The sequence below is a fragment of the Neoarius graeffei genome, chromosome 16 (assembly GCF_027579695.1).
Source record: "Neoarius graeffei isolate fNeoGra1 chromosome 16, fNeoGra1.pri, whole genome shotgun sequence".
NCBI classification, from domain to species: Eukaryota; Metazoa; Chordata; class Actinopteri; order Siluriformes; family Ariidae; genus Neoarius; species Neoarius graeffei.
In genome coordinates, this window is record NC_083584.1 from 45809917 (window position 1) to 45836544 (window position 26628).

Below are 26628 nucleotides of genomic sequence, written 5' to 3' on the forward strand. Positions count from 1 at the left end.
AGTTTGCTAGAGAGCGTTTGGATGATCCAGAAGAGGATTGGGAGAATGTCATATGGTCAGATGAAACCAAAATAGAACTTTTTGGTAAAAACTCAACTTGTCGTGTTTGGAGGAGAAAGAATGCTGAGTTGCATCCAAAGAACACCATACCTACTGTGAAGCATGGGGGTGGAAACATCATGCTTTGGGGCTGTTTTTCTGCAAAGGGACCAGGACGACTGATCCGTGTAAAGGAAAGAATGAATGGGGCCATGTATCATGAGATTTTGAGTGAAAACCTCCTTCCATCAGCAAGGGCATTGAAGATGAAACGTGGCTGGGTCTTTCAGCATGACAATGATCCCAAACACACCACCCGGGCAACGAAGGAGTGGCTTCGTAAGAAGCATTTCAAGGTCCTGGAGTGGCCTAGCCAGTCTCCAGATCTCAGCCCCATAGAAAATCTTTGGAGGGAGTTGAAAGTCCGTGTTGCCCAGCGACAGCCCCAAAACATCACTGCTCTAGAGGAGATCTGCATGGAGGAATGGGCCAAAATACCAGCAACAGTGTGTGAAAACCTTGTGAAGACTTACAGAAAACATTTGACCTCTGTCATTGCCAACAAAGGGTATATAACAAAGTATTGAGATGAACTTTTGTTATTGGCCAAATACTTATTTTCCACCATAATTTGCAAATAAATTCTTTAAAAATCAGACGATGTGATTTCCTGGATTCTTTCCCCCCATTCTGTCTCTCAGAGTTGAAGTGTACCTATGATGAAAATTACAGGCCTCTCTCATCTTTTTAAGTGGGAGAACTTGCACAATTGGTGACTGACTAAATACTTTTTTGCCCCACTGTATTTACTGGATGTTTATTATTTACTATTTACTGTTTGATCTCAAACACACTAAGAAGGCAAGAAACTTGTCCCCTAATTAACTTTTGACGAGGCACCTGTTAATCGAAAAGCGTTCCAGGTGACGACCTCATGAAGCTGGTTAAGATAACGCCGATAGCGTGCAAAGCGTCATGAAGGTAAACACTGGCTACTTTGAAGAATCTAAAATATTTTTAACACTTTTTTTTGTTTACCACATATTTCCATACATGTTCCATATGTTTATTTTATTTTTTATTTCTATAACTTCTGTCGTCTTCAGTCTTGTTCGACAGTGTCGAAAATAGTCACAGTACAGAGAAACCTAGGAATGAATCTGAATAAAATGCATTTTTTGCTGTAACCTTTTAGCGGCTGAGATATTGCACTTCAGTGTGTACTAGTGCATCTCAAAAAATTAGAATACCATGAAAAAGTTCCTTTTTTTCATAATTTAATTCAAAAAGGTAAACTTTCATATATTCTATATTCATTACATGTAAAGTGAAATATTTAAAGCCTTTTTTGTTTTAATTTTGATGATTATGGCTTATAGCTCATGAAACTCAGAAATCCAGTATCTCAAATTATTAGAATATTCCCTAAGATCAATCAAAAAAAGGATTTACAATACAGAAATGTCCAACTTCTGAAAAGTATATTCATTTATACACTCAATACTTGGTTGGGGCTCCTTTACCATGAATTACTGTATCAATGCGGTGTGGCATGGAGGTGATCAGTCTGTGGCACTGCTGAGGTGTTATTGAAGCCCAGGTTGCTTTGATAGTGGCCTTCAGCATATCTGTATTTTTGGGTCGGGTGTTTCTCATCTTCCTCTTGACAATACCCCATAGATTCTCTATGGGGTTCAGGTCAGGCAAGTTGGCTGGTCAATCAAACACAGTAATATCATGGTCAGCAAACCATTTGGTAGTAGTTTTGGCACTGTGGGTAAGTGCCAAGTCCTGCTGGAAAAGGAAATCAGCATCTCCAAAAAGCTTGTCAGCAGATGGAAGCATGAAGTGCTCTAAAATCTCCTGGTAGATGGCTGTGTTGACTTTGGACTTGATAAAATACAGTGGTCCAACACCAGCAGATGGCATGGCACCCCAAATCATCACAGACTGTGGAAACTTCACACTGGGCTTCAAACACCTTGGATTCTGTGCCTCTCCACTCTTCCTCCAGACTCTAGAACCATGATTTCCAAATTAAATGCAAAATGTACTTTCATCTGAAAAGAGGACTTTGGACCACTGAGCAACAGTCCATTTCTTTCTCTCCTTAGCCCAGATAAGACACTTCTGACATTGTCTCTGGCTCAGGAGTAGCTTGATATTAGGAATGAGAAAGTTGTATCCCCTTTCTTGAAGATGTCTGTTCATGATGGGTCTTGATACACTGACACCAGCCTCAGTCCACTCCTTGTGAAGCTCTCCCAAGTTCTTGAATCAACTTTTCTTGACAATCCTCTCAAGACTGCGGCCATCCCTGTTGCTTGTGCACCTTTTCCAGCCACGCTTTTCAGCAATGACCTTTTGTGGCTCACCCTCCTTGTGGAGGGCATCAGTGATCATCTTCTGGACAACAGCCAAGTCAGCAGTCTTCCCCATGATTGTGGTTGTGTGTGCTGAACTAGACCGAGAGATACACTGTGTTCATACTGTTTTACTCAAGCTCGAAATGAAATATTCTAATATTTTGAGATGGGTTTTTTTTAATGTTTTTGTACTGTATGCCATACTGATTAAAATTAAAATAGAAAAATGCTTGAAACATTTTAGTTTATGTGTAATGAGTCTATAATGTATAACATTTTCACTTTCTTAAATAACTAATGGAAAATATTGAACTTTTTCACAAAATTCAAATTTTTTGAGATGCACTAGTATATACGCTTTATATATTCAGGGCTCAACATGAACTTTTTAATCCAAGCAGCAAGACTTTTCACTTGTCCTGATCATAACCTTTTTATTACTATGTATTTACTAGTTCAGTGAAAGGAAAGTGGTGAACAAAATTTACCAAAAAGCAGGTATCGTTATGATCATCATTACACTTTAATGATTTATAATTTTTCAATAAAACTCAAACTGTAACAATAAACAGAAACTATCCAAAGTCCTATTATAGTGCGTGTGTGGATGGATGGATGGATGGATGGATGGATGGATATGCTTCATCATGAATATTAGCTTAAAATGCCTCACGTTCATGTCACATTACAAAACATCAAGAAATTAGCCGTGTTTCTATTAACCTACTTAACGTGCAATTTGAAATTGGGAATTAAAAAGGCAAGTAATGGAAAGACATGAGTTGTGAAAAAACTGAAATATCGCAAAAGTTTTTACGCTCACATGAAGCGTTTTTTCAGACGATTCGACAAAGCAATATTTTGCAAAATTGAAACGGAAATGCATTCTTCACATGTAAGTCAAACGGATAACGGAAATCACCGCGCCAACACTTGGTCTTGGAGAACCATTACAAGAGGAGAAAACCCGGCTTTAATCACATAATATCGCTCGATGGTAAAACAGACCATTCACAATTGTATTGTTGACTTTTTTTTTAATCTCTTCTAATTTGTGTAAAACCACATAGAAACCTGCTTAATGCCTTTCTTGATTTAAAAAAAGAAAAAGAAATCTGGTGTCCTGATGTGTTGTAGCCATAGCAGCACAAGATCTGAGAAAGTGAAGGTATAAAAAAAAATAAAAAATAATAACTGAAATGATATATGATATGATGGCTCTTGGATTGGATAGTCACAGTGGTAAAGCTCAGTCATGTCAGGTGAGAGAGAGCGAGAGAGCAAGAAGGATGTGTTTTTCTGATTTTTCTGCTACTTTTTATTTTTGAAAGTAATGCGAATAATCAATTTTCAATCTCGTTTCAATTTTCAGTATGAATGTCAACATGTCATGGCTTTTTTTTTTTTTGTTTAGAACTCGTCATGTAATGAGTAGGGAAATGAGTGTGATTAGGGCGTTATTATAGTTTCATTTAACTGCAGTCTGGCGTAGAAGGGAAAAAGTGAAAGATCAGATCTCTTCTGTATATGCATCCGATCTTTGGGCTTTATCAGATTTATGGCAGGGAGAGATGCAAAAAGGTCTGTGTGGGCATATGGATGCTATCAGAAACACCTTTCATTTGCAAAGGTGGGCAGAAGTGAAGGAGAGACAATGCAGGAATTATGTAGCTAAAGGTGCCAGGTGCTGACATGGACTGCTTCAGGTTTGGAAAACGGATCGCTGTGTAAATATAAATGCACTCGGTACTTGTGCATCAAGCCTGGATTGTCCCTGAGAAGCATTATTCCCAATCTTCTCAGGTCATGACCAAGATCCTCTCTGATCATCAGCTCTGCACTCACTGCACCATTTAAATGTCACTTTGTTCTTTTTGTTTATACAATGAGTAATACGTAACTCCTACAACTATAACGCACTCATATCTGTCCAGGGGTGTTTATGCTATACAGTTGTGCTCATCAGTTTGCATACCCTGGCAGAATCTATGATTCTTTGACCATTTTTCAGAGAATATGAATGATAACACAAAAACATCTTTTCCACTCATGCTTCGTGGTTGGGTGAAACCATTTATTGTCAAACGACTGTGTTTTCTCTTTTTAAATCATAATGACAACAGAAACTACCCAAATGACCCTGATCAAAAGTTCACATACCCTGGTGATTTTGGCCTGATAACATGCGCAGAAGTTGACACAAATGGGTTTGAATGGCTACTAAAGGTAACATCCTCACCTGTGATCTGTTTGCTTGTAATCAGTGTGTGCGCATAAAAGCTGAGTGAGTTTCTGGGATCCAGACAGACTCTTGCATCTTTCATCCAGCCACTGACGTTTCTGGATTCTGAGTCATGGGGAAAGCAAAAGAATTGTCTACGGAGCTACGGGAAAAGGTAGTTGAACTGTATAAAACAGGAAAGGGATACAAAAAGATATCCACGGAATTGATAATGCCAGTCAGCAGTGTTCAAACTGTGATTAACAAATGGAAAATCAGGGGCTCTGTTAAAACCAAACCACGGTCAGGTAGGCCAACAAAAATTTCCGCCAAACAGCACAGAGACAAGCCTCAAAACTTCTGGAACAAGGTAATTTGGAGTGATGAGACCAAAATTGAACTTTTTGGCCACAACCATAAACGTTACATTTGGAGAGGTGTCAACAAGGCCTATGATGAAAGGAACACCATTCCTACTGTAAAGCACGGAGGTGGATCGCTGATGCTTTGGGGATGTGTGAGCTACAAAGGCGCAGGAAACTTGGTCACAGTTGAAGGAAAGATGAATGCAGCACGTTATCAGCAAATACTGGAGGTAAATTTGCACTCATCAGCCCGGAAGCTGCGCATGGGACGTACTTGGACGTTCCAACATGACAACGATCCAAAACACAAGGCCAGGTCGACCTGTCATTGGCTACAGCAGAACAAAGTGAAGGTTCTGGAGTGGCCATCTCAGTCTCCTGACCTCAATATCATTGAGCCACTCTGGGGAGATCTCAAGTGTGCAGTTCATGCAAGACAGCCCAGGAATTTACAGGAACTGGAGGCTTTTTGCCAAGAAGAATGGGCAGCTTTACCATCTGAGAAAATAAAGAGCCTCATCCACAACGACCACAAAAGACTTCAGGCTGTCATTGATGTTAGAGGCGGCAATACACGGTATTAAGAACTGGGGTATGTAAACTTTTGATCAGGGTCATTTGGATGTTTTTTGTTGTCATTATGATTAAAAAATAGAAAACACAGTTGTTTATCAGGAAATGGCTTCACCCAACCACTAACCATGAGTGGGGAAAAAAGTTTTTGTGTTATCATTCATATTCTCTGAAAAAAGGCCAAGAAAGCAAAAATTCTGCCAGGGTATGCAAACTTATGAGCACAACTGTATATAGCCCTCGTATATGTCTTTATAGACACACTCCTAAAACAATACTGAAACCAGTTTACTTTCTCCACAAAGCATCACTGGTTGTGTTTTTGTTTATAAATAATGGAATTTTCCATATTGAAAGCTGCATATTTTTAATATAACTATTCTGCAGCACTGTCCCAGAGCAAACAGTGTTTTATATGTAGCTGCGTTTTAGTCTCTGACGTTTACCTTAACATTCGTTAGGGTATATGTTCGACAAGGACATGAAGTACAGTAGCAGCTCATAAAAATCTAACTCTTCGTGCTACTTTTGAGCCTATAGTTATTTATAATGCCATCTTCCTTTCCTCATCCAGATCTGCTCGAACAACAGCTTGTGTCCTGTCACTCAGTGTCGTTTGGTGCGTTTAGAAGGGTCTGGTGCGGGCACAGGCCCACACTTTCCCTTGACACCTTGTTTGCATTTTTATGGCCCTTAACTGAGAGGAACTGTCTCGACCGCCTGATGCAACAGTTACACATTTCGTTTGAGCTTGAACTCCGAATGCAGCTTGAATATACGGTCTATAAAATAGATATTTTTGTCACCATTTCATTCGGCTAAATTCGTATCGTGGTTTTGTTTTTGTTTCTAACAGAACTAGACAGACATTGTTTTCTGACTTTAACAAAACTGATTTTTAAAAATAACCAAGTTTTTGTGTTTTTTTTAGCAGTGTGTGTGTGTGTGTGTGTGTGTGTGTGTGTGTGTGTGTGTGTGTGAAATTGACCATGCCTAAACAGCATGGACACTCTCCAAAAATGCTCTTCTTTTAATTATAATTCAAATTACCCACAAACTCACTGTAGGAAATGCCTTGCTGTTGTAATTCACGGATGAACCTGGAGGGCAAGGATTCATCTCCCTCCTGTGGGCTGATGGGCTGTGTGAGGTCTCACGGAGTATTTTTCAATGTTTAGGCTTCAGGGCAAATTTTGCCAATTTTTCAGGATTTCAGCATAATTCAGTCATTGAGCTCTAAAGTCATGCAGAGTGTTTGGAAGAAAAATGCTTCGTTTTAGAGACATGAACAGAGTCTGTACTATGTTAGGATGTGTGAAAGGAACCATATGTTGTTCTGTGTGTGTGTGTGTGTGTGTGTGTGTGTGTGTGTGTACCCCGTTTCCAAAAAAGTTGGGACAAAGTACAAATTGTAAATAAAAACGGAATGCAATGATGTGGAAGTTTCAAAATTCTATATTTTATTCAGAATAGAACATAGATGACATATCAAATGTTTAAACTGAGAAAATGTATCATTTAAAGAGAAAAATGAGGTGATTTTAAATTTCATGACAACAACACATCTCAAAAAAGTTGGGACAAGGCCATGTTTACCACTGTGAGACATCCCCTTTTCTCTTTACAACAGTCTGTAAACGTCTGGGGACTGAGGAGACAAGTTGCTCAAGTTTAGGGATAGGAATGTTAACCTATTCTTGTCTAATGTAGGATTCTAGTTGCTCAACTGTCTTAGGTCTTTTTGTCGTATCTTCCGTTTTATGATGCGCCAAATGTTTTCTATGGGTGAAAGATCTGGACTGCAGGCTGGCCAGTTCAGTACCCGGACCCTTCTTCTACGCAGCCATGATGCTGTAATTGATGCAGTATGTGGTTTGGCATTGTCATGTTGGAAAATGCAAGGTCTTCCCTGAAAGAGACGTCGTCTGGATGGGAGCATATGTTGCTCTAGAACCTGGATATACCTTTCAGCATTGATGGTGTCTTTCCAGATGTGTAAGCTGCCCATGCCACACACACTAATGCAACCCCATACCATCAGAGATGCAGGCTTCTGAACTGAGCGCTGATAACAACTTGGGTCGTCCTTCTCCTCTTTAGTCCGAATGACACGGCGTCCCTGATTTCCATAAAGAACTTCAAATTTTGATTTGTCTGACCACAGAACAGTTTTCCACTTTGCCACAGTCCATTTTAAATGAGCCTTGGCCCAGAGAAGACATCTGCGCTTCTGGATCATGTTTAGATACGGCTTCTTCTTTGAACTATAGAGTTTTAGCTGGCAACGGCGGATGGCACGGTGAATTGTGTTCACAGATAATGTTCTCTGGAAATATTCCTGAGCCCATTTTGTGATTTCCAATACAGAAGCATGCCTGTATGTGATGCAGTGCCGTCTAAGGGCCCGAAGATCACAGGCGCCCAGTATGGTTTTCTGGCCTTGACCCTTACGCACAGAGATTCTTCCAGATTCTCTGAATCTTTTGATGATATTATGCACTGTAGATGATGATATGTTCAAACTCTTTGCAATTTTACACTGTCAGACTCCTTTCTGATATTGCTCCACTATTTGTCGGCGCAGAATTAGGGGGATTGGTGATCCTCTTCCCATCTTTACTTCTGAGAGCCGCTGCCACTCCAAGATGCTCTTTTTATACCCAGTCATGTTAATGACCTATTGCCAATTGACCTAATGAGTTGCAATTTGGTCCTCCAGCTGTTCCTTTTTTGTACCTTTAACTTTTCCAGCCTCTTATTGCCCCTGTCCCAACTTTTTTGAGATGTGTTGCTGTCATGAAATTTCAAATGAGCCAATATTTGGCATGAAATTTCAAAATATCTCACTTTCGACATTTGATATGTTGTCTATGTTCTATTGTGAATACAATATCAGTTTTTGAGATTTGTAAATTATTGCATTCCATTTTTATTTACAATTTGTACTTTGTCCCAACTTTTTTGGAATCGGGGTTGTACATACACACACACACACACACACACACACATTTGGGCTTTTTTGACAGTGAAACTGGCCAATAAATGGACAGGAAATGCTAAATCTTTGATAATAAATAAATGAACTTTCATGCATAAACAAAACACCCAGTTACAATAAATGCATACATTTTTTTACAATACACATGATGTTAATTGGGGCGGCATGGTGGTGTAGTGGTTAGCGCTGTCGCCTCACAGCAAGAAGGTCCTGGGTTCGAGCCCCGGGGCCGGCGAGGGCCTTTCTGTGTGGAATTTGCATGTTCTCCCCGTGTCTGCGTGGGTTTCCTCCGGGTGCTCCGGTTTCCCCCCCAGTCCAAAGACATGCAGGTTAGGTTAACTGGTGACTCTAAATTGACCGTAGGTGTGAATGTGAGTGTGAATGGTTGTCTGTGTCTATGTGTCAGCCCTGTGATGACCTGGCGACTTGTCCAGGGTGTACCCCGCCTTTCGCCCGTAGTCAGCTGGGATAGGCTCCAGCTTGCCTGCGACCCTGTAGAAGGATAAAGCGGCTAGAGATAATGAGATGAGATGAGATGATGTTAATTGGGTGAAACCACTCCAATCCATGCACGAGCTGGTGCGCGTGCCTGAGACTGGCACTACAAAGCCACCCTGGCCTCCGTAGTTTGACCCAGGGCCCTGGAAGTCCTGCAGTAAACAGCCACAGTGAAGCAACAGGAAAATGCAGCTCTCGCCTACACAATCACAGATATGTAAAATAAAGGACCTGAACTTAACTAATGTGTGTGTGTGTGTGCTGTTATATGATTATTGTAACAGTGTATGGTCAGAAAAGACAATAGATAAGTGTAACCGTTGCACAATAACACTATAAGCAACCTGCGCGTGCACCGCAAAGTTATTTAGCTGCTGGCTAGCTGCAGCTTGTAGCTCCCAACGTTACTATGTGTCAGAATAGTGTAATGTGGTGCAGTGTAGTGATAGACCTCAATCTGCACAGCTCTGTGTCACAATCTGTATGCAGCCGGCCGAATGGTTTTCTATTGCAATCGTGTGGCCACTTCAGGTAGCCCCGTATGCATTCGTTTAATGGTCTTCTGCATGTTAAATAGTTAGAAAATTATAATAAAGTGAATACTTTATGATCTATTTGGTGTATACTGATGAAGTTACGTGGTGGTGTTTTTTTTTTTTGGCCAAGGGAAGGGTGGCGAGCCAGACTTGTAACGTGGCGGTGCGCTACTTTAAAAGCGCCCGTGGAGAACACTGATACATTACACCGATCAGCCATTACATTATGACCATTGATAGGTGAAGTGAATAACATTGATTATCTCATTACAGTAACATCCGTCAAGGGGTGGGATATATTAGTATTAGGCAGCAAAAGAACAGTCAGTTCTTGAAGTTGTTGTGTTGGAAGCAGGAAAAATGGGCAAGCGTAAGGATCTGAGTGACTTTGACAAGCACCAAATTGTGATGGCTAGATGACTGGGTCTGAGCATCTCCAAAACGGCACATCTTACAGGGTGTTCCCAGTATGCAGTGGTTAGTACCTACCAAAAGTGGTCCAAGGAAGGGCAACCGGCGACAGGGTCATGGGTGTCAAAGGCTCATTGATTCGCATGAGGAATGAAGGTTAGCCCATATGGTCCAATCCCACAGAAGAGCTACAGTACTGGAGCACAAACTGCTGAAAAAGTTAATGCTGACACCTTTCTGTTCTTCTAAACTAAAGACTGCACCTCTGCAGTTAGGCATGCACTTCTGCACTGTATGTGTTTCCTTTATTGGTGTTTGGGTGGGACGTCAAAAAATAGGCTACATATGTCAGGTTTTGAGGTCCTGGCTGTCTCATTCAATTTAACTCAATTCAGTTCAGGGAGGGTTTCCCAAAAGCCTCGTAGCACAAAGATCATCGTTAAATGGTAGAATCAATGAGCCTTTGACACCCATGACCCTGTCGCCGGTTGTCCTTCCTTGGACCACTTTTGGTAGGTACTAACCACTGCAGAGCTGTGCAGATTGAGGTCTATCACTACACTGCACCACATTACACTATTCTGACACATAGTAACGTTGGGAGCTACAAGCTGCAGCTAGCCAGCAGCTAAATAACTTTGCGGTGCACGCGCAGGTTGCTTATAGTGTTATTGTGCAACGGTTACACTTATCTATTGTCTTTTCTGACCATACACTGTTACAGTAATCATATAACAGCACACACACACATTAGTTAAGTTCAGGTCTTTTATTTTACATATCTGTGATTGTGTAGGCGAGAGCTGCATTTTCCTGTTGCTTCACTGTGGCTGTTTACTGCAGGACTTCCAGGGCCCTGGGTCAAACTACGGAGGCCAGGGTGGCTTTGTAGTGCCAGTCTCAGGCACGCGCACCAGCTCGTGCATGGATTAGAGTGGTTTCACCCAATTAACATCATGTGTATTGTAAAAAAAATGTATGCATTTATTGTCAATGGGTGTTTTGTTTATGCATGGAAGTTCATTTATTTATTATCAAAGATTTAGCATTTCCTGTCCATTTATTGTCCAGTTTCACTGTCAAAAAAGCCCAAATGTGTGTGTGTGTATGTACAACCCCGATTCCAAAAAAGTTGGGACAAAGTACAAATTGTAGATAAAAACGGAATGCAATAATTTACAAATCTCAAAAACTGATAGTGTATTCACAATAGAACATAGACAACATATCAAATGTCGAAAGTGAGACATTTTGAAATTTCATGCCAAATATTGGCTCATTTGAAATTTCATGACAGCAACACATCTCAAAAAAGTTGGGACAGGGGCAATAAGAGGCTGGAAAAGTTAAAGGTACAAAAAAGGAACAACTGGAGGACCAAATTGCAACTCATTAGGTCAATTGGCAATAGGTCATTAACATGACTGGGTATAAAAAGAGCATCTTGGAGTGGCAGCGGCTCTCAGAAGTAAAGATGGGAAGAGGATCACCAATCCCCCTAATTCTGCGCCGACAAATAGTGGAGCAATATCAGAAAGGAGTTCGACAGTGTAAAATTGCAAAGAGTTTGAACATATCATCATCTACAGTGCATAATATCATCAAAAGATTCAGAGAATCTGGAAGAATCTCTGTGCGTAAGGGTCAAGGCTAGAAAACCATACTGGGTGCCCGTGATCTTCGGGCCTTTAGATGCCACTGCATCACATACAGGCATGCTTCTGTATTGGAAATCACAAAATGGGCTCAGGAATATTTCCAGAGAACATTATCTGTGAACACAATTCACCATGCCATCCACCGTTGCCAGCTAAAACTCTATAGTTCAAAGAAGAAGCCGTATCTAAACATGATCCAGAAGCGCAGATGTCTTCTCTGGGCCAAGGCTCATTTAAAATGGACTGTGGCAAAGTGGAAAACTGTTCTATGGTCAGACAAATCAAAATTTGAAGTTCTTTATGGAAATCAGGGATGCCGTGTCATTCGGACTAAAGAGGAGAAGGACGACCCAAGTTGTTATCAGCGCTCAGTTCAGAAGCCTGCATCTCTGATGGTATGGGGTTGCATTAGTGCGTGTGGCATGGGCAGCTTACACATCTGGAAAGACACCATCAATGCTGAAAGGTATATCCAGGTTCTAGAGCAACATATGCTCCCATCCAGACGACGTCTCTTTCAGGGAAGACCTTGCATTTTCCAACATGACAATGCCAAACCACATACTGCATCAATTACAGCATCATGGCTGCGTAGAAGAAGGGTCTGGGTACTGAACTGGCCAGCCTGCAGTCCAGATCTTTCACCCACAGAAAACATTTGGCGCATCATAAAACGGAAGATACGACAAAAAAGACGTAAGACAGTTGAGCAGCTAGAATCCTACATTAGACAAGAATGGGTTAACATTCCTATCCCTAAACTTGAGCAACTTGTCTCCTCAGTCCCCAGACGTTTACAGACTGTTGTAAAGAGAAAAGGGGATGTCTCACAGTGGTAAACATGGCCTTGTCCCAACTTTTTTGAGATGTGTTGTTGTCATGAAATTTAAAATCACCTAATTTTTCTCTTTAAATGATACATTTTCTCAGTTTAAACATTTGATATGTCATCTATGTTCTATTCTGAATAAAATATGGAATTTTGAAACTTCCACATCATTGCATTCCATTTTTATTTACAATTTGTACTTTGTCCCAACTTTTTTGGAATCGGGGTTGTATAATCTCTAAGGGACATATTCTGAGTTATGTATGAGGATTGAGTATTTACTGTCTAATAGATATATTGATATCGATTCAGTATCAGTAATCATTGATATTAATATTTAATGTCAGCGTAATTACAGACTTGTGTGCTCTTCAGAAAGTCGTGCAAAGCTCGAGTTTGCCTAAAACCAAGGTGTATCTCGTTTACACGCAGTTCTGTTCTGACCTTGGACTCGAGCCAGTTCTTCTTGCACAATATTGGGGTGAGAGCAGCATCTGACAGCTTGAGCAAACCACAACATGTCGCATTGAAATGTGATATTTTGGGCTGAAACCTAACTCAAAAAAACTGTGGAGTGTAATTCAAAGTTAATATGACATTCATAAGCACAATTAATTAAAACAATTTATTTTTATTTACATGGAGGACATTTTGCATGGAATGAATAGTATCTTAATCCTTATAAATCATCTGTATATTTTCTTTACAGGAAAGTGCATTGACGTTACTATAATATTGGCATTATTTTACTAATTTAGCAACCCTAAATAGGTGTAATAATATAGCCCAGATTTGTTGATATAATTTGTGCAGGATATTAAACATAACATGTGAAATAATAGCATGTGCTGTATCAAGTGTGGGTGGCGTGGTGGTGTAGTGGTTAGCACTGTCGCCCCACAGCAAGAGGGTTCCGGGTTCGAGCCCAGTGGCTGATGAGGGCCTTTCTGTGTGGAGTTCGCGTGTTCTCCCCGTGTCTGCGTGGGTTTCCTCCGGGTGCTCCGGTTTCCCCCACGGTCCAAAGACATGCAGGTTAGGCTAATTGGTGGCTCTAAATTGACCGTAGGTGTGAATATGAGCGTGAATAGTTGTTTGTCCTGCAATGACCTGGTGACTTGTCCAGGGTGTACCCTGCCTCTCATCCATCGTCAGCTGGGATAGACTCCAGCTTGCCCGCGACCCTGCACAGGATAAGCGGTTATAGATAATAGATGGATGCATCAAGTGTTATTCTGTGCGCTGCAGAATAGCGAGGGCAGAAGCCATTTTGCAGATATGAATGTAATTGTTTCTATTTAGACTATTCATGCTGCGATATATTGTCAAGAAATACTAGACTTGTCAAAAGTCAAAGTCCCTCCCATTTCCAGGACCTGGTCTTTCCAGGCAGTCTCCCGTCCCAGTCCTAACCAGGCCCTTGAGCCGAATTGGGCGGCGCCAGTCTCCTTTTCCATAGCCCTTGGCCTCTCGCCTATTACATAGCTAGGGTTACATCTGGTAAACTCAAGAGTTTGACTCCCTACTCACATCTGTATTGCGACGTGGCTCACCAGATGGCAGTCGGTGCCATTTTTATGATGGTTCTTTTGATATTTGGTATGGAACTCGTGATCTCTCAGTTGCTCGGCGGACACGCCAACCACTAGGCCAGCTCGCAGTCTACTAGACTTGTACTAGATATTTACTCCAACACTTGACTACTTCTTCTCATTGTGTTTGTCTTCTACGTTTTTTTTTTTCATTTTGAAAATTTGAAAGAAATAAAATGAAATAACACGATCTCCATATTCCGTCCACATCTCTTCCTGAGTTTTTCAGACTTAAAGGCAAGAGTTTGTGTTTAAAGGCAGTAGTATAGATGTTAAAAAAAAAGAAGAAGAAAAAACAGTCTCTGATGCTTCTACTCAGAAAAAAAAAATCTGTCAGCCCTGAAGACATGAGCTGCACACTGGTTATTTGGATAATCTGAACCGGCTGCTCAGGAAATTGATTTAAATAGCCGCGTAATCTGTCTCTCAGTACTGTTAACTATCGCCGTGTGAATATCGATGTAACATTTGCGCTCTAATCGCCTACTCTGAATGCAGCCTTACGGCAAGCAGGTTGTGTACTTCTTGTTGAAGTCATGAGTACAGGATAGAGACACCTGGTTTCTACTTTTGTCTAGAGCGGGACGTTCATGAAACCAATTGGAAAGACTTTCTTACGTGTTAGTAGAAAATTACTGAGATGTTTTATAGGTCAGGAAGATATTTTATGTCTCATCTCATTATCTCTAGCCGCTTTATCCTTCTACAGGGTCGCAGGCAAGCTGGAGCCTATCCCAGCTGATTACGGGCGAAAGGCGGGGTACACCCTGGACAAGTCGCCAGGTCATCACAGGGCTGACACATAGACACAGACAACCATTCACACTCACATTCACACCTACGCTCAATTTAGAGTCACCAGTTAACCTAACCTGCATGTCTTTGGACTGTGGGGGAAACCGGAGCACCCGGAGGAAACCCACGCGGACACGGGGAGAACATGCAAACTCCGCACAGAAAGGCCCTCGCCGGCCACGGGGCTCAAACCCGGACCTTCTTGCTGTGAGGCGACAGCGCTAACCACTACACCACCGTGCCGCCATATTTTATGTCTGTCTGTTTAATTAATTAATTTATTTATTTACCTCATAAATTTCATTAGGGAGAGATGGAGAACGGAGGGTCTGAAAACATGCTGGGTGACGAGGAGGCACTGTGGGAGAATGTCGAGAAGAACCGGTACATCCTGTGCCGTTACATTAACCCCAACAAGCTGACCTCGTATCTAAGGCAGTGCAAGGTCATTGACGAACAGGACGAGGATGAGGTGCTAAACTCCTTACTGCTGCAGACAAAACCCAACCGTGCAGGTACTGTGTGTGTGTGTATGCATTTGCTTGTGACACCAGTGTTGTATTTCAGTCTAGATACACTTGTGTATCTACAGTTTCACATCCCGCTGTTTGTGCTGCATTTCTATTTGTATATGGGAGCAATTTTTGTTCCCAGACCCTCTCACACACTCTCATTCAGTCAGCGCACCCATTCTGGTCTGCTATGACAGCAAGACTAAACACTATGGAATATGAGAATGCAAATGCTGCGCCGAAAACATTTACATGCAAATCGCACCATCAATCAGTTACTCAGTCACCACATCTCTCACTGTGCTGTTCCAGTTGTGTAATATGATGATGAATGGGGGCTTTTAATCCCATGAGCTGCTACTGCAGCTGCTATTTTTTTCAGTGCACTCCTTCCTGAACCACAGTATATTTCTTCCAACCTTTGAATGGCCACAGGCAAATTAGAAGATTTCACCCCAGGCACTAATATATATATATATATAAAATATTTTCTAAGCCTGTGCTGTCTCATTCATGGGAAAGAATCACATCAAAAGTTGCTTAGATCTTACTCCATTAGACAACTCTCTAGTGACTAATGCTGTGTTCCATCAGAGATTGATGCATGTACATCATTTTTGTCATGCTATGAGTCAAAGTTGTATGTGTTCTAATACTACTATTTACAGAAAATATAAATACAATTTGACGAAAATGCACTTCATAAAGGCCAGGGGGAAAATACATTTGCATTTATTCATTTGGCAGATGCTTTTATCCAAAGTGGCTGACAAGCGACGCAGAATACAATCCAACTATCATACATTCGAGAAGCTGACAGTGCTATAAGACTAATCTGCTACCCATCATCCAAATGCAGGATAGATGAAACAGGAACTGGAAGAGGCAAAATTAAACACGAGGTTTGGAGTTAAGTGCAACTCGGTGTCGCAGGAAAAAAAAAGTGCATGCAACTTATCTCCAGCACTTTCGATAATACGTTATAATAAGTATGAACGTTCTGGCACAAGCATCAAACCGTCACTCAGATGCTCTGTATGTCACGTTCTGGAGCAACTTGGTATTTTAACCAAGCTGACCTCTTCCATTATGCTGTTTGAATGAGAGTGATATGTAATCTTTGATTTTCAAGCATGAGATAAAGTCGTCGGCTTTTTGAATTAACGAGGCTTTTGCTTTTTTAGTTGAAGCAAAAACCGATTGAAGACGTCACTGTTGGCGCACTTAAATTCTGATAAAGAATAGCAAAGAACACATCAAACCGCACTTTAATTAGGTTCAGTGCCTTTTAGGCTACACTGCTAGCAACGTACAAAAATCAACAAATTAGTGCAATAATTGTGCAAAAGAATATATCTTTGTATTATGTTATCTGGACAACTAGTGTTTTACTGGGAAATACGCCACTCGTATTTTTCGCACGAGCTCCAGCCGACACATGGAGAACTAAAACTGTGACGTAAATCTCTATACGTCACTCGTGAAGAAGTCGATGAATTGTTTTGATAAATTTGGGTATTTTTTGTTTGTGGTAGTGACTCTGTAATAAAAAAGAAACTCACACGTTGGTTTGAAGATATGAAGTTTATCTTCTTGCGTTGAAAAACTCCTTTCTCATATAAAATGGATCATAGATCTGAGTGACACATTTAAATAATATTGGCTGACGTTGAGTGGGATATCAGATATATTCCATTCAGCTAGCATGATACTGAATGGAATATATCTGACAGACAATTAAAAAAAGGCAGCCAATATTATTATTATTATTATTATTATTATTATTATTATTATTATACATTCCTTTCGGGTGTTCAGCATGTCTTTCTCTTTCAAACTTCTTTCAAAATCTTCCATGTTTAACGAAGCAAACCTGGCAGCCATGCTTGTTTACAAATTGTTACAGTCGCTCGCTAGCGCGGAAGTTTTACATCTCTGACATGTGACGTCATGTTGTCTTGACCACCATGCAATATCGTAAACCATATTCAACGCTCATCCTCCATTGGGTAGAGTGACGTAATACACGTCAGATAAGTGATAACAGTATTGCATGCTATCAAGCCAAATGAATGAAACCTACTAGAAGGGAATAGAACACATGTTTTATTCCATCGAAAAAGTGTCATGTATGTATAATAATTCACGATATTTCACTCCAATGACGCCACTCCCACCCTGTGTCCGAAATCGCTCCCTACTCACTGTATAGGGCACTGTATAGTGGGGACGCTATTTTGTAGTGCTGTCCAAAACCTTAGTGAGGATTATTTGCACCCTATATAGTGCACTCAAAGTATCCCACAATGCATCATGAAAAGTAATGTACAACCGATGGTCACTAACTAAAAGCAATATATCCCATCATGCATTGCGGTCGCGCTGAGAGAAATCTAATTAAAAGTCTCAAATTCGATTTAATAAAAGGCAGCGGCAAAGAAGAAAGTATTCAGCCTTGATTTAAAAAACCTGAAAGATGCAGGTACTTTGTGGGAAATGCACTCAGTATAATATGGATTTATCACAAAAATACATGCATGTATTAATTATTTTGAAAACCCACCAGCCGACTGATCTGGCACGTTTTAATCGTGCGACAGCAATGACGTAAATACCAGCGCGACGGACTAGTGTCCGAAAGCGTTTTTTCATTTTACCAATGAGCTCACTGTATAGTCCTCTATATAGTAATTCCCTATATGGAGTAGGGAGTAGTGAACGAGTGAGCGATTTTGGACACAGGGCCAGTGTTTTCCTGCTGACTAGATGCGTGTTGTCAAAATGGCGAACCGGTTCAAAATAAAAATTCTTTTAATTAACTTGCCTTTTTTCTTCTTCTTCTTCTTCTTTTGTGGATGTGCCCATATAATATAAAGAACATTACACAGTGGTAAAGATATGAAATTTATCTTCTCGAATTTCAAATATTTTCATTCATTCGCTTTGCTCACTTGTGATTATATTCACCACTCGAAGATAAACTTCATATCTTTGCACCATTGTGTAATATCCTCTATATATTTACACTGTTAAAGGATATACAGTGGCATGCAAAAGTTTGGGCACCCTTACTGAAAATGTCTGTTACTGTGAATAGTTAAGTGAAAAGAAGATGAACTGATCACCAAAAGGCATAAAGGTCAAGACGACACATTTCTTTTCAGCGTTTTCTGTAAGATTTGTGTATTATTTTTGTTTTCTACAATTGGAGAGTGAAAAAAGAAAAGGAACATCATGTGAAAGTTTGGGCACCCCAATACATTTGAGTTCTCGGGTAACTTTTACCAAGGTCCCAGACCTTGATTAGCTTATTGAGCTGTGGCTTGTTCAAATTCTTCGTTAGGAAAGGTCAGATGATGCAGATTTCAAAGCTGTATAAATTCTCTGACTCCTCAAACTTGTCCCTAAAATCAACAGGCATGGGCTCCTCTAAGCAACTCCCTCGCATTCTGAATAATAAAATAATTGATGCTCACGAAGCAGGAGAAGGCTACAAGAACGTAGCAAAGTGTTTTCAGGTAGCCGTTTGCTCAGATTGTAATGTTATTAAGAAATAGCAGTTAACAGAAACAGTGGCGATCAAGGTGAGGTCTGGAAGATGAAGAAAACTTTCTGAAAGAACTGCTCGTTGGATTGCTAGAAAGGCAAATAAAAACCCCTGTTTGACTGCAAAAGACCTTCAGAAAGATTTAGCAGACCCTGGAGTGGTGGTACACTGTTCTACTATGCAGCGACACCTGAACAAATATGACCTTCATGGGAGAGTCATCAGAAGAAAACCTTTCCTGCATCCTAGCCACAAAATTCAGTGTCTGAAGTTTGCAAATGAACATCTAAATAAGCCTGATGCATTTTGGAAACAAGTCCTGTGGACTGATGAAATCAAAATCGAACTTTTTGGCCACAATGTGCAAAGGTATGTTTGGAGAAAAAAGGGTGCCAAATTCCAGGAAAAGAACACCTCTCCAACTCTGAAGCATGGGTGTGGATCGATCATGCTTTGGGGTTGTGTTGCAGCCAGTGGCACAGGGCACATTTCATTGGTCGAGGGAAGCATGGATTCGAATAAATACCAGCAAATTCTGGAAGCAAACATCACACCATCTGTAAAAAAGTTGAAGTTAAAAAGAGGATGGGTCCTACAATAAGACGATCCAAAACACACCTCAAAATCTACAATGGAATACCTCAAGAGGCCCAAGCTGAAGGTTTTGCCCTGGCCCTCACAGTCCCCTGACTTAAACATCAATGAAAATCTGTGGCTAGATCTCAAAAGAGCAGTGCATGCAAGACAGCCCAAGAAACTTGTAGAACTGGAAGCCTTTTGCAAGGACGAATGTGTGAAAATCCCCCAGGTAAGAACTGAAAGATTATTATCTGGCTACAAAAAGTGTTTACAAGCTGTGATACTTACCAAAGGGGGTATTACTAGGTACTAACCATGCAGGGTGCCCAAACTTTTGCTTCGGGCCCTTTTCCTTTTTTGTCATTTTGAAAATGTAAAAGCTGAAAATAAAAAATTGTTTTTGCTTAAAATATAAAGGGAATGAGTCATCTTTAACTTTATGCCTTTTGGAGATCATTTCATCTTCAACTTGCTTAACTGTTCACAGTAACAGTAATTTTGACTAGGGGTGCCCAAACTTTTGCATACCACTGTACCAGTTCTTAAAACGCACTTGTGTGGATGAATTAATGACAGACGTAGCTTCGTTGAAATCACTGATTATAGCACTAAGAGCGTGCAGCATGGAAGCTCGTGTTCATCAACAGAGCCTTTGTTGAGTCTATAGACCAGTGATGATAGAACTGCACACACCCTGATAATAGATACTGTATACGTATATTCAAGTGATCCCTTATGTATTGAATTATTGTATTGTACTGAATTGTACAGCTCTCTTTGATCATCAGCATGTCCAAAATATCATCTCTCCCACTGGCTAACACGTGACTACGTCTGAATATGTTCTGAACGTTTCTGCCAGATGTTGGTATGTGCAGTCCGGCAAAGCAACATCCATCCATCCATCCATCCATCCATCCATCCATCCATCCATCCATCCATCTATTATCTGTAGCCGCTTATCCTGTCCTACAGGGTCACAGGCAAGCTGGAGCCTATCCCAGCTGACTATGGGCGAGAGGCGGGGTACACCCTGGACAAGTCGCCAGGTCATCGCAAGGCTGACGCATAGAATCAAACAACCATTCACACTCACATTGGCAAAGCAACATTCTTATTGAAATGAATGGTAGTGCTTGTTTCTTGACAAATGCCAAAAAGTCCCTGAAAACCTACCTGTACTTAAGATAAATAATGCTATGCCTCTAACCTGAACCCAAAGTAAATCTTTTTTAAATTGTATTCTCTATTTTAATAGTTTAGTTTATCACATAGAAAGCTGCAGTTTTTGTGACGACCAGCTAAACATCCTCCAAATCCCAATTAGTCTGGGATTAGCATTAGTTTGAAGGTGTATTTTACCTTCACCAGCGGTTAAAAACTTCCACCAGCACACTCGGAATTAAAGCTCAGAAAATCATGAAGGGATGCTTGTTTCAGGTCGACTGCTGGATATTCTTCACACTAAAGGCGAGCGAGGCTATCTGGTATTCCTGGAAAGTCTGGAGTTATACTATCCCGACCTATACAAGATGGTCACAGGCAAAGAACCCACACGGAGATGCTCTTCTATTGTTGGTAAGTCTCCAGTCCAGAAAACACTGTTAAATGATGTCCTTCAGGAATTCATTGTGGGACGTCTGTGTTTTGTGGAGCTCTTAAGAAGTATATGACCGTCCATGGCGGGGTGGTTTTTTTTGTCTGTAGTGGAGGAGGGCCATGAAGGTCTGACCCAGTTCCTCATGAATGAAGTGATGAAGCTGCAACAACAAGCTAAGGCCAAAGACGTGCAGCGCGTGGACATCATGGCCAAGTGCCGCACGCTGGAGGATGAACAGAAGAAGCTGCGGCTAGCCAACCAGGAGCTGCGCACCTTCCAGGAGCGCTATAACAAGATGAAGGAGGAGCGGAACAACTGCAACGATGAGCTCATTAAAGTGAAGGATGAGAATTACCAGTTGGCCATGCGCTACGCTCAACTCAGCGAAGAGAAGAACATGGCCATCATGAGGAGCCGAGACCTGCAGCTGGAGGTCGGACGGCAGAGTTATTAATACAATTTCCATGACGCTACTGTAACCCCTGACACACAGTCAGCATGGTTTTGGATGAATATTATGTGTCGTATATTGGCGAGGACGCTGACTCTTTCAGCCCCAGTGTGGTTGCTTATTTTGTGCTTTCTTGCTCTTGCTTTTCAGATTGACCAGCTGAAGCACAAGCTGAACAAGGTGGAGGAGGAATGCAAGATGGAGAGGAAACAGTCTCTAAAGCTGAAGAATGATATCGAAAACCGTCCGCGCAAAGAACAGATCTATGAGCTAGAGCGAGAAAACGAAGTTCTGAAGATGAAACTCCAGGAAGTGCAGTCTCTCATCCAGGTCACTTGTTTTTACAAGATGTGAAAAGTGCAATAGAGAAACAATAGTGAGCTAGAAATGGGAATGAACGATCTCCGGTGATATAAATCTCTGTCACTGAAAGTTTCTTTTGGTTTTTTTGATGAGTACAGCCTGGGCCACTGACGGACTCAGACAAGGCTCTCCGGGACATTCTGGAACACGACCGCCAGGAAGCTCTGGAGGATCGACAGGAGCTGGTGAACAGACTTTATAACCTGCACGAAGAACTGCGGCAAGCCGAGGAGCTCAGAGACAAGGTGATTCCAGCTGCTCCATCTGCCTGATTTCAGTTCACTTCCTGTTCATTCACGTCCAGCTCTCAGGTTAGGGCGGGCGGTATCAGGATGACTCAAGTCAAATGCATTGCCGTCTAAGCCGGGTCGAATTCTCAATTCTGATTGGTCCGAAGGTTGTGATTAATTTTATTTAATCTCTTACAACAGGTCTGACCATAGTGCCATAGGTTTATATAAATGCACTTATTCTATCCATAATCACTGGATATGAGCAGTCGTGTGCTCTGATAGCCTAGTACAACCCCTGGCAAAAAGTATGGAATCACCAGTCTTGAATGAGCACTCATTCACACATTTTATTCTGTAGAACAAACTCAGATCACAAACATGATACAATAATAAAGTCATTCCAAAGTGCAACTTCTTGGCCTTCAGAAACACTAAAAGAAATGAAGAAAAAGCATTGTGGAAGTCAGTAAATGTTACTTTTATAGACCAAGCACAGGGAAAAAAATATGGAATCACTCAATTCTGAGGAAAAAATATGGAATCATGAAAAACAGACAAACAAAAGAACGTTCAAAACACATCACTAGTACTTAATTGCACCACCTCTGGCTTTTATAACGGCTTGCAGTCTCTTAGGCATGGACTTGATGAGTGACAAACAGTATTCTTCATCAATCTGGTGCCAACTCTCTTTGATTGCAGTTGCCAGATCAGCTTTGCAGGCCGGAGCCTTGTTGTGGACCATTTTTTTTTTTCAATTTCCACCACAAGTTTTCTATTGGGTTGAGATCTGGACTATTTGCAGGCCATGACATTGACTGGATGTGTCTTTCACCAAGGAATGCTTTCACAGTTTTTCCTCTATGGCACGATGCATTGTCATCTTGGAAAATTATTTCATCATCCCCAAACATCTTTTCAATTGAAGGGATAAGAAAACTGTCCAAAATGTCAATGTAAACCTGTGCATTTATTGAAGAAGTAACCACAGCCATCTCCCCAGTGCGTTTGCCTGACATACAGCCCCATATCATCAAGGATTGTGGAAATTTGGATGTTTTCTTCAGGCAGTCCTCTTCATAAATCTCACTGGAACGGCACCAAACAAAAGTTCCAGCATCATCACCTTGTCCAATGCAGATTCGTGATTCATCACTGAAGATAACTTTCATCCAGTCATCCACAGTCCATGATTGCTTCTCCTTAGCCCATTGTAGTCTTGTTCTTTTCTGTTTAGGTGTCAATAATGGTTTTCTTTTAGCTTTCCTATATGAAAATCCCATTTCCTTTAGGCGATTTCTCACGGTTCGGTCACATACTTGTACATTGACTCCAGCTTCCTCCCATTTATGCTTCATTTGTTTTGTTGTACTTTTTCGGTTTTCAAGACATATGGCCTTAAGTTTTTTGTCTTGACGCTTTGATGTCTTCCTTGGTCTACCAGTATGCTTGCCTTTAAAAACCTTCCCATGCTGTTTGTACTTGGTCCATATCTTAGATACAGCTGACTGTGAACAGCCCACATCTTTGGCAACCATGCGTGAAGAGTTACCTTCTTTAAGAAGTTTGACAATCCTCTCTTTTGTTTCAAGAGACATGTCTCTTATTGGAGCCATGATTCTTGCCAATCCACTTGGTCCAGCAGCCCGCCAAGGTGTGATAACTGCGCTGTTTCTAACTGCAGACTAACGAGCAGATCTAATCTGAGGCAGGTGTCAATTTAGGGAAAGGAAATTGACTGGGCGAGTCCTTATTTTCTACCTGAAAATTGAGTGATTCCATATTTTTTTCCTCAGAATTGAGTGATTCCATATTTTTTTCCCTGTGCTTGGTCTATAAAAGTAACATTTGCTGACTATCACAATGTATTTTCTTCGTTTATTTTAGTTTTTCTGAAGGCCAAGAAGTTGCACTTTGGAATGACTTTATTATTGTATCATGTTTGTCATCTCAGTTTGTTCTACAGAATAAAACGTCTGAATGAGTGCTCATCCAAGACTGGCGATTCCATACTTTTTGCCAGGGGTTGTAGTAGAGTAGCCAGTCAGCTCATATACCGTGAGTCGAGAAAAACAAAATGGTGGAGCACGTTGCTGAACCAACCAAGGACGAAATAAAAACAAAACCCCGAAAATACAAAAAAACAACAAGTCAAAGTCCCTTCCACGCCAGTATCTGGTCTTCCCAGGTAGTCTCCTGTTCCTGTACTAACCAGCTCTTTTGAGGCGCATGGATGTGGCCCCAATCTCCGTTTCCGTAGCCCTCGGCCTCTCACCTATACAGCTAGGGTTACAGTGGTGGGCTAGCTCTCTGATAACCGCGAGGGTTTGATTTCCCTACCCGCATCTGTATTGCAGTGTGCCTTGCCAGATGGCAGTAGGTACCATTTTTATGATGGTCTTTGGTATGACCCGACCGTGAGTAGAACCTGCGATCTCCCAGTCGAGAGGCGGACACGCTAACCACTAGGTCAACTCACGGTCCCCCCCAAAAATAAATAAATAAATAAATGGAATAAAAGTATTTGATGGTAAGAACGTATATATATATTTTTATTTTTCAAGAATTATTATTATTATTATAGCATTTTTCTAGCCTGGGCCCGCCCATCCTAAGCGTGACGCAACACGAGGGCCTGTTGCGAGCTTAGTCTGGCCAGGCAAGCTATCTACAGCTCTTCCAAGCTCCCGAAAAATCGGGAACCAATCAACTTTGAGCATCTCCAACGGCCCTGGGTAGAGGCGTGTTCAAGGCACTGACGTAGTAGAACTGCGACCGGAAGCCATAGATTGTTTACAGAATCTATGCCGGAAGCGCTTCATTCACGCTTCCGCATCTATTACGCGTAGATGCTGTATTGAAAGCATTCAACGGGAAGTTCTCATTGAAAACGGAGCAAAGAGCAGCCCTGGAGGTATTTATTGAAAGGAAGGACGTTTTCGCCTTGCTCCCGACCGGCTTCGGTAAGAGTTTAATCTACCAGTTAGCCCCGTCGCGTCGCATACATCAGAGGAAAGAGTGATGTGATTGGTTTAAGCTTCGTCACAGCCTTTTCTGGCTTCGACCAGTAGCAAACTGAGGCATTTAAGGGAGGCGGGTCAACCACGGGCTCTGGGAAATGGTTGGGCTTAATATCTTGGCCAGACCAATAGCTCGGAGAGCTTTGTCGCGTTAGCCAGACTAGCATTTTTCACAAATTGCTACTGTCATTTCACTGGTTTGTTTACATTCCAAGCGGAAATGATTTCGTCAGACGTTTTGGATAAAGTTTTCATTTATGGAAATTGCAAAAAAATAAAAATGCTCTGTTTCTCAAAATCCAGTGACTGTGGATAGAATAAAACAGTTATTCCACTCAGTCTCGTCGTACATGCCTTCTAGCCAACTCAGCACTGCGCACTTCATTGGCTATCAGCTCATGTATGACTCAATTTCGTGGAATAACTGTTATTCATATACTTAGTATATTAGCAATTCATACACTGTGCCAAATGCTGTGGCAGATGTTCCACGTAAACAGGTGAACAAAACATGTTGATATGATGATTTCAGAAATGGCTCGTGAAGGAATGACTGTTTAAACTGGTAACAGGAACTCGCATCATTTCGGACATTAGTATAAACAGATAAAAAGTAACGACCTGGCATTCCTTAATTAATAAAAACGTGACTTGGATGATTATTGTTATATAAGAGAAATTAAACATTGCATTTGCTTTACGGTGGCAAGACTTCACATCAGGACGCATCACCACCCTGCCACTAAAACAGTCGTGTTTTATTTCTTATATATCTCATGGATTTTTCACAACCCTTTTCGAGCGTGTCCTGAGTAAGATTTAATCCCATCACAGCTTTCGATAACCGACTAAGCATTTTCAATCAGCCAAAGTCAGTTCCTCTTGTCACAATACAACAAGATGTGATAAAGCTGAGTGCCCTGAGAAGCCCCTCCTTTAAAGCGCTGCATCTTTAATCAGCCGTGGTTTGACCTGGTGTGCAAAACGTTAACAGTCAGGCTAGGACAGGAACTTGTCTTTGACGGAAATAGCACAGAGCTCTTCTCACATTCGGTGTTAATTTTTTCGAAGCCTGAAAAAATTAAGATGAAAGCCTAAGTCTAAAGTGTGATGCCACTTGAGACCAAAAAGATCAGAGTCTGGAGGTGGTTAAGAGCCCTGCTATGCTCTGTATTATATTAATCTCATTTGTGCATGTCTTCCCTTGTGCCCTGGGTCACTGAGATTAGAAATATTTGCTTTCATCCATAGTACCTCGAGGAGAAGGAGGACCTTGAGCTGAAGTGTTCCACTCTGGTGAAGGACTGTGAGATGTATAAGAACCGCATGAACACCATCATGTTCCAGCTGGAGGAAGTAGAACGTGAACGGGACCAGGTTGAACATGATAATACTCTTTGGATAATGCCGTTTATGAGTGCAATTAATGGTGCATTAATCGTGTG

At 41.2% G+C, this 26628-nt stretch overlaps 1 protein-coding gene across 1 annotated transcript in view; it reads left to right on the plus strand.

Annotated features, from left to right (window-relative positions):
- The window catches only part of card11 (caspase recruitment domain family, member 11), a 75324-nt gene that overhangs the window by 15860 nt on the left and 32836 nt on the right, over window positions 1-26628 (plus strand). Inside the window, exons 2-7 of the mRNA XM_060943069.1 lie at window positions 15186-15393; window positions 20957-21094; window positions 21224-21549; window positions 21718-21897; window positions 22029-22175; window positions 26435-26560. Coding sequence (XP_060799052.1) covers window positions 15192-15393; window positions 20957-21094; window positions 21224-21549; window positions 21718-21897; window positions 22029-22175; window positions 26435-26560 — 1119 coding nt within the window. The 5' untranslated portion in view covers window positions 15186-15191. The remainder of the gene's footprint in view (window positions 1-15185; window positions 15394-20956; window positions 21095-21223; window positions 21550-21717; window positions 21898-22028; window positions 22176-26434; window positions 26561-26628) is intronic.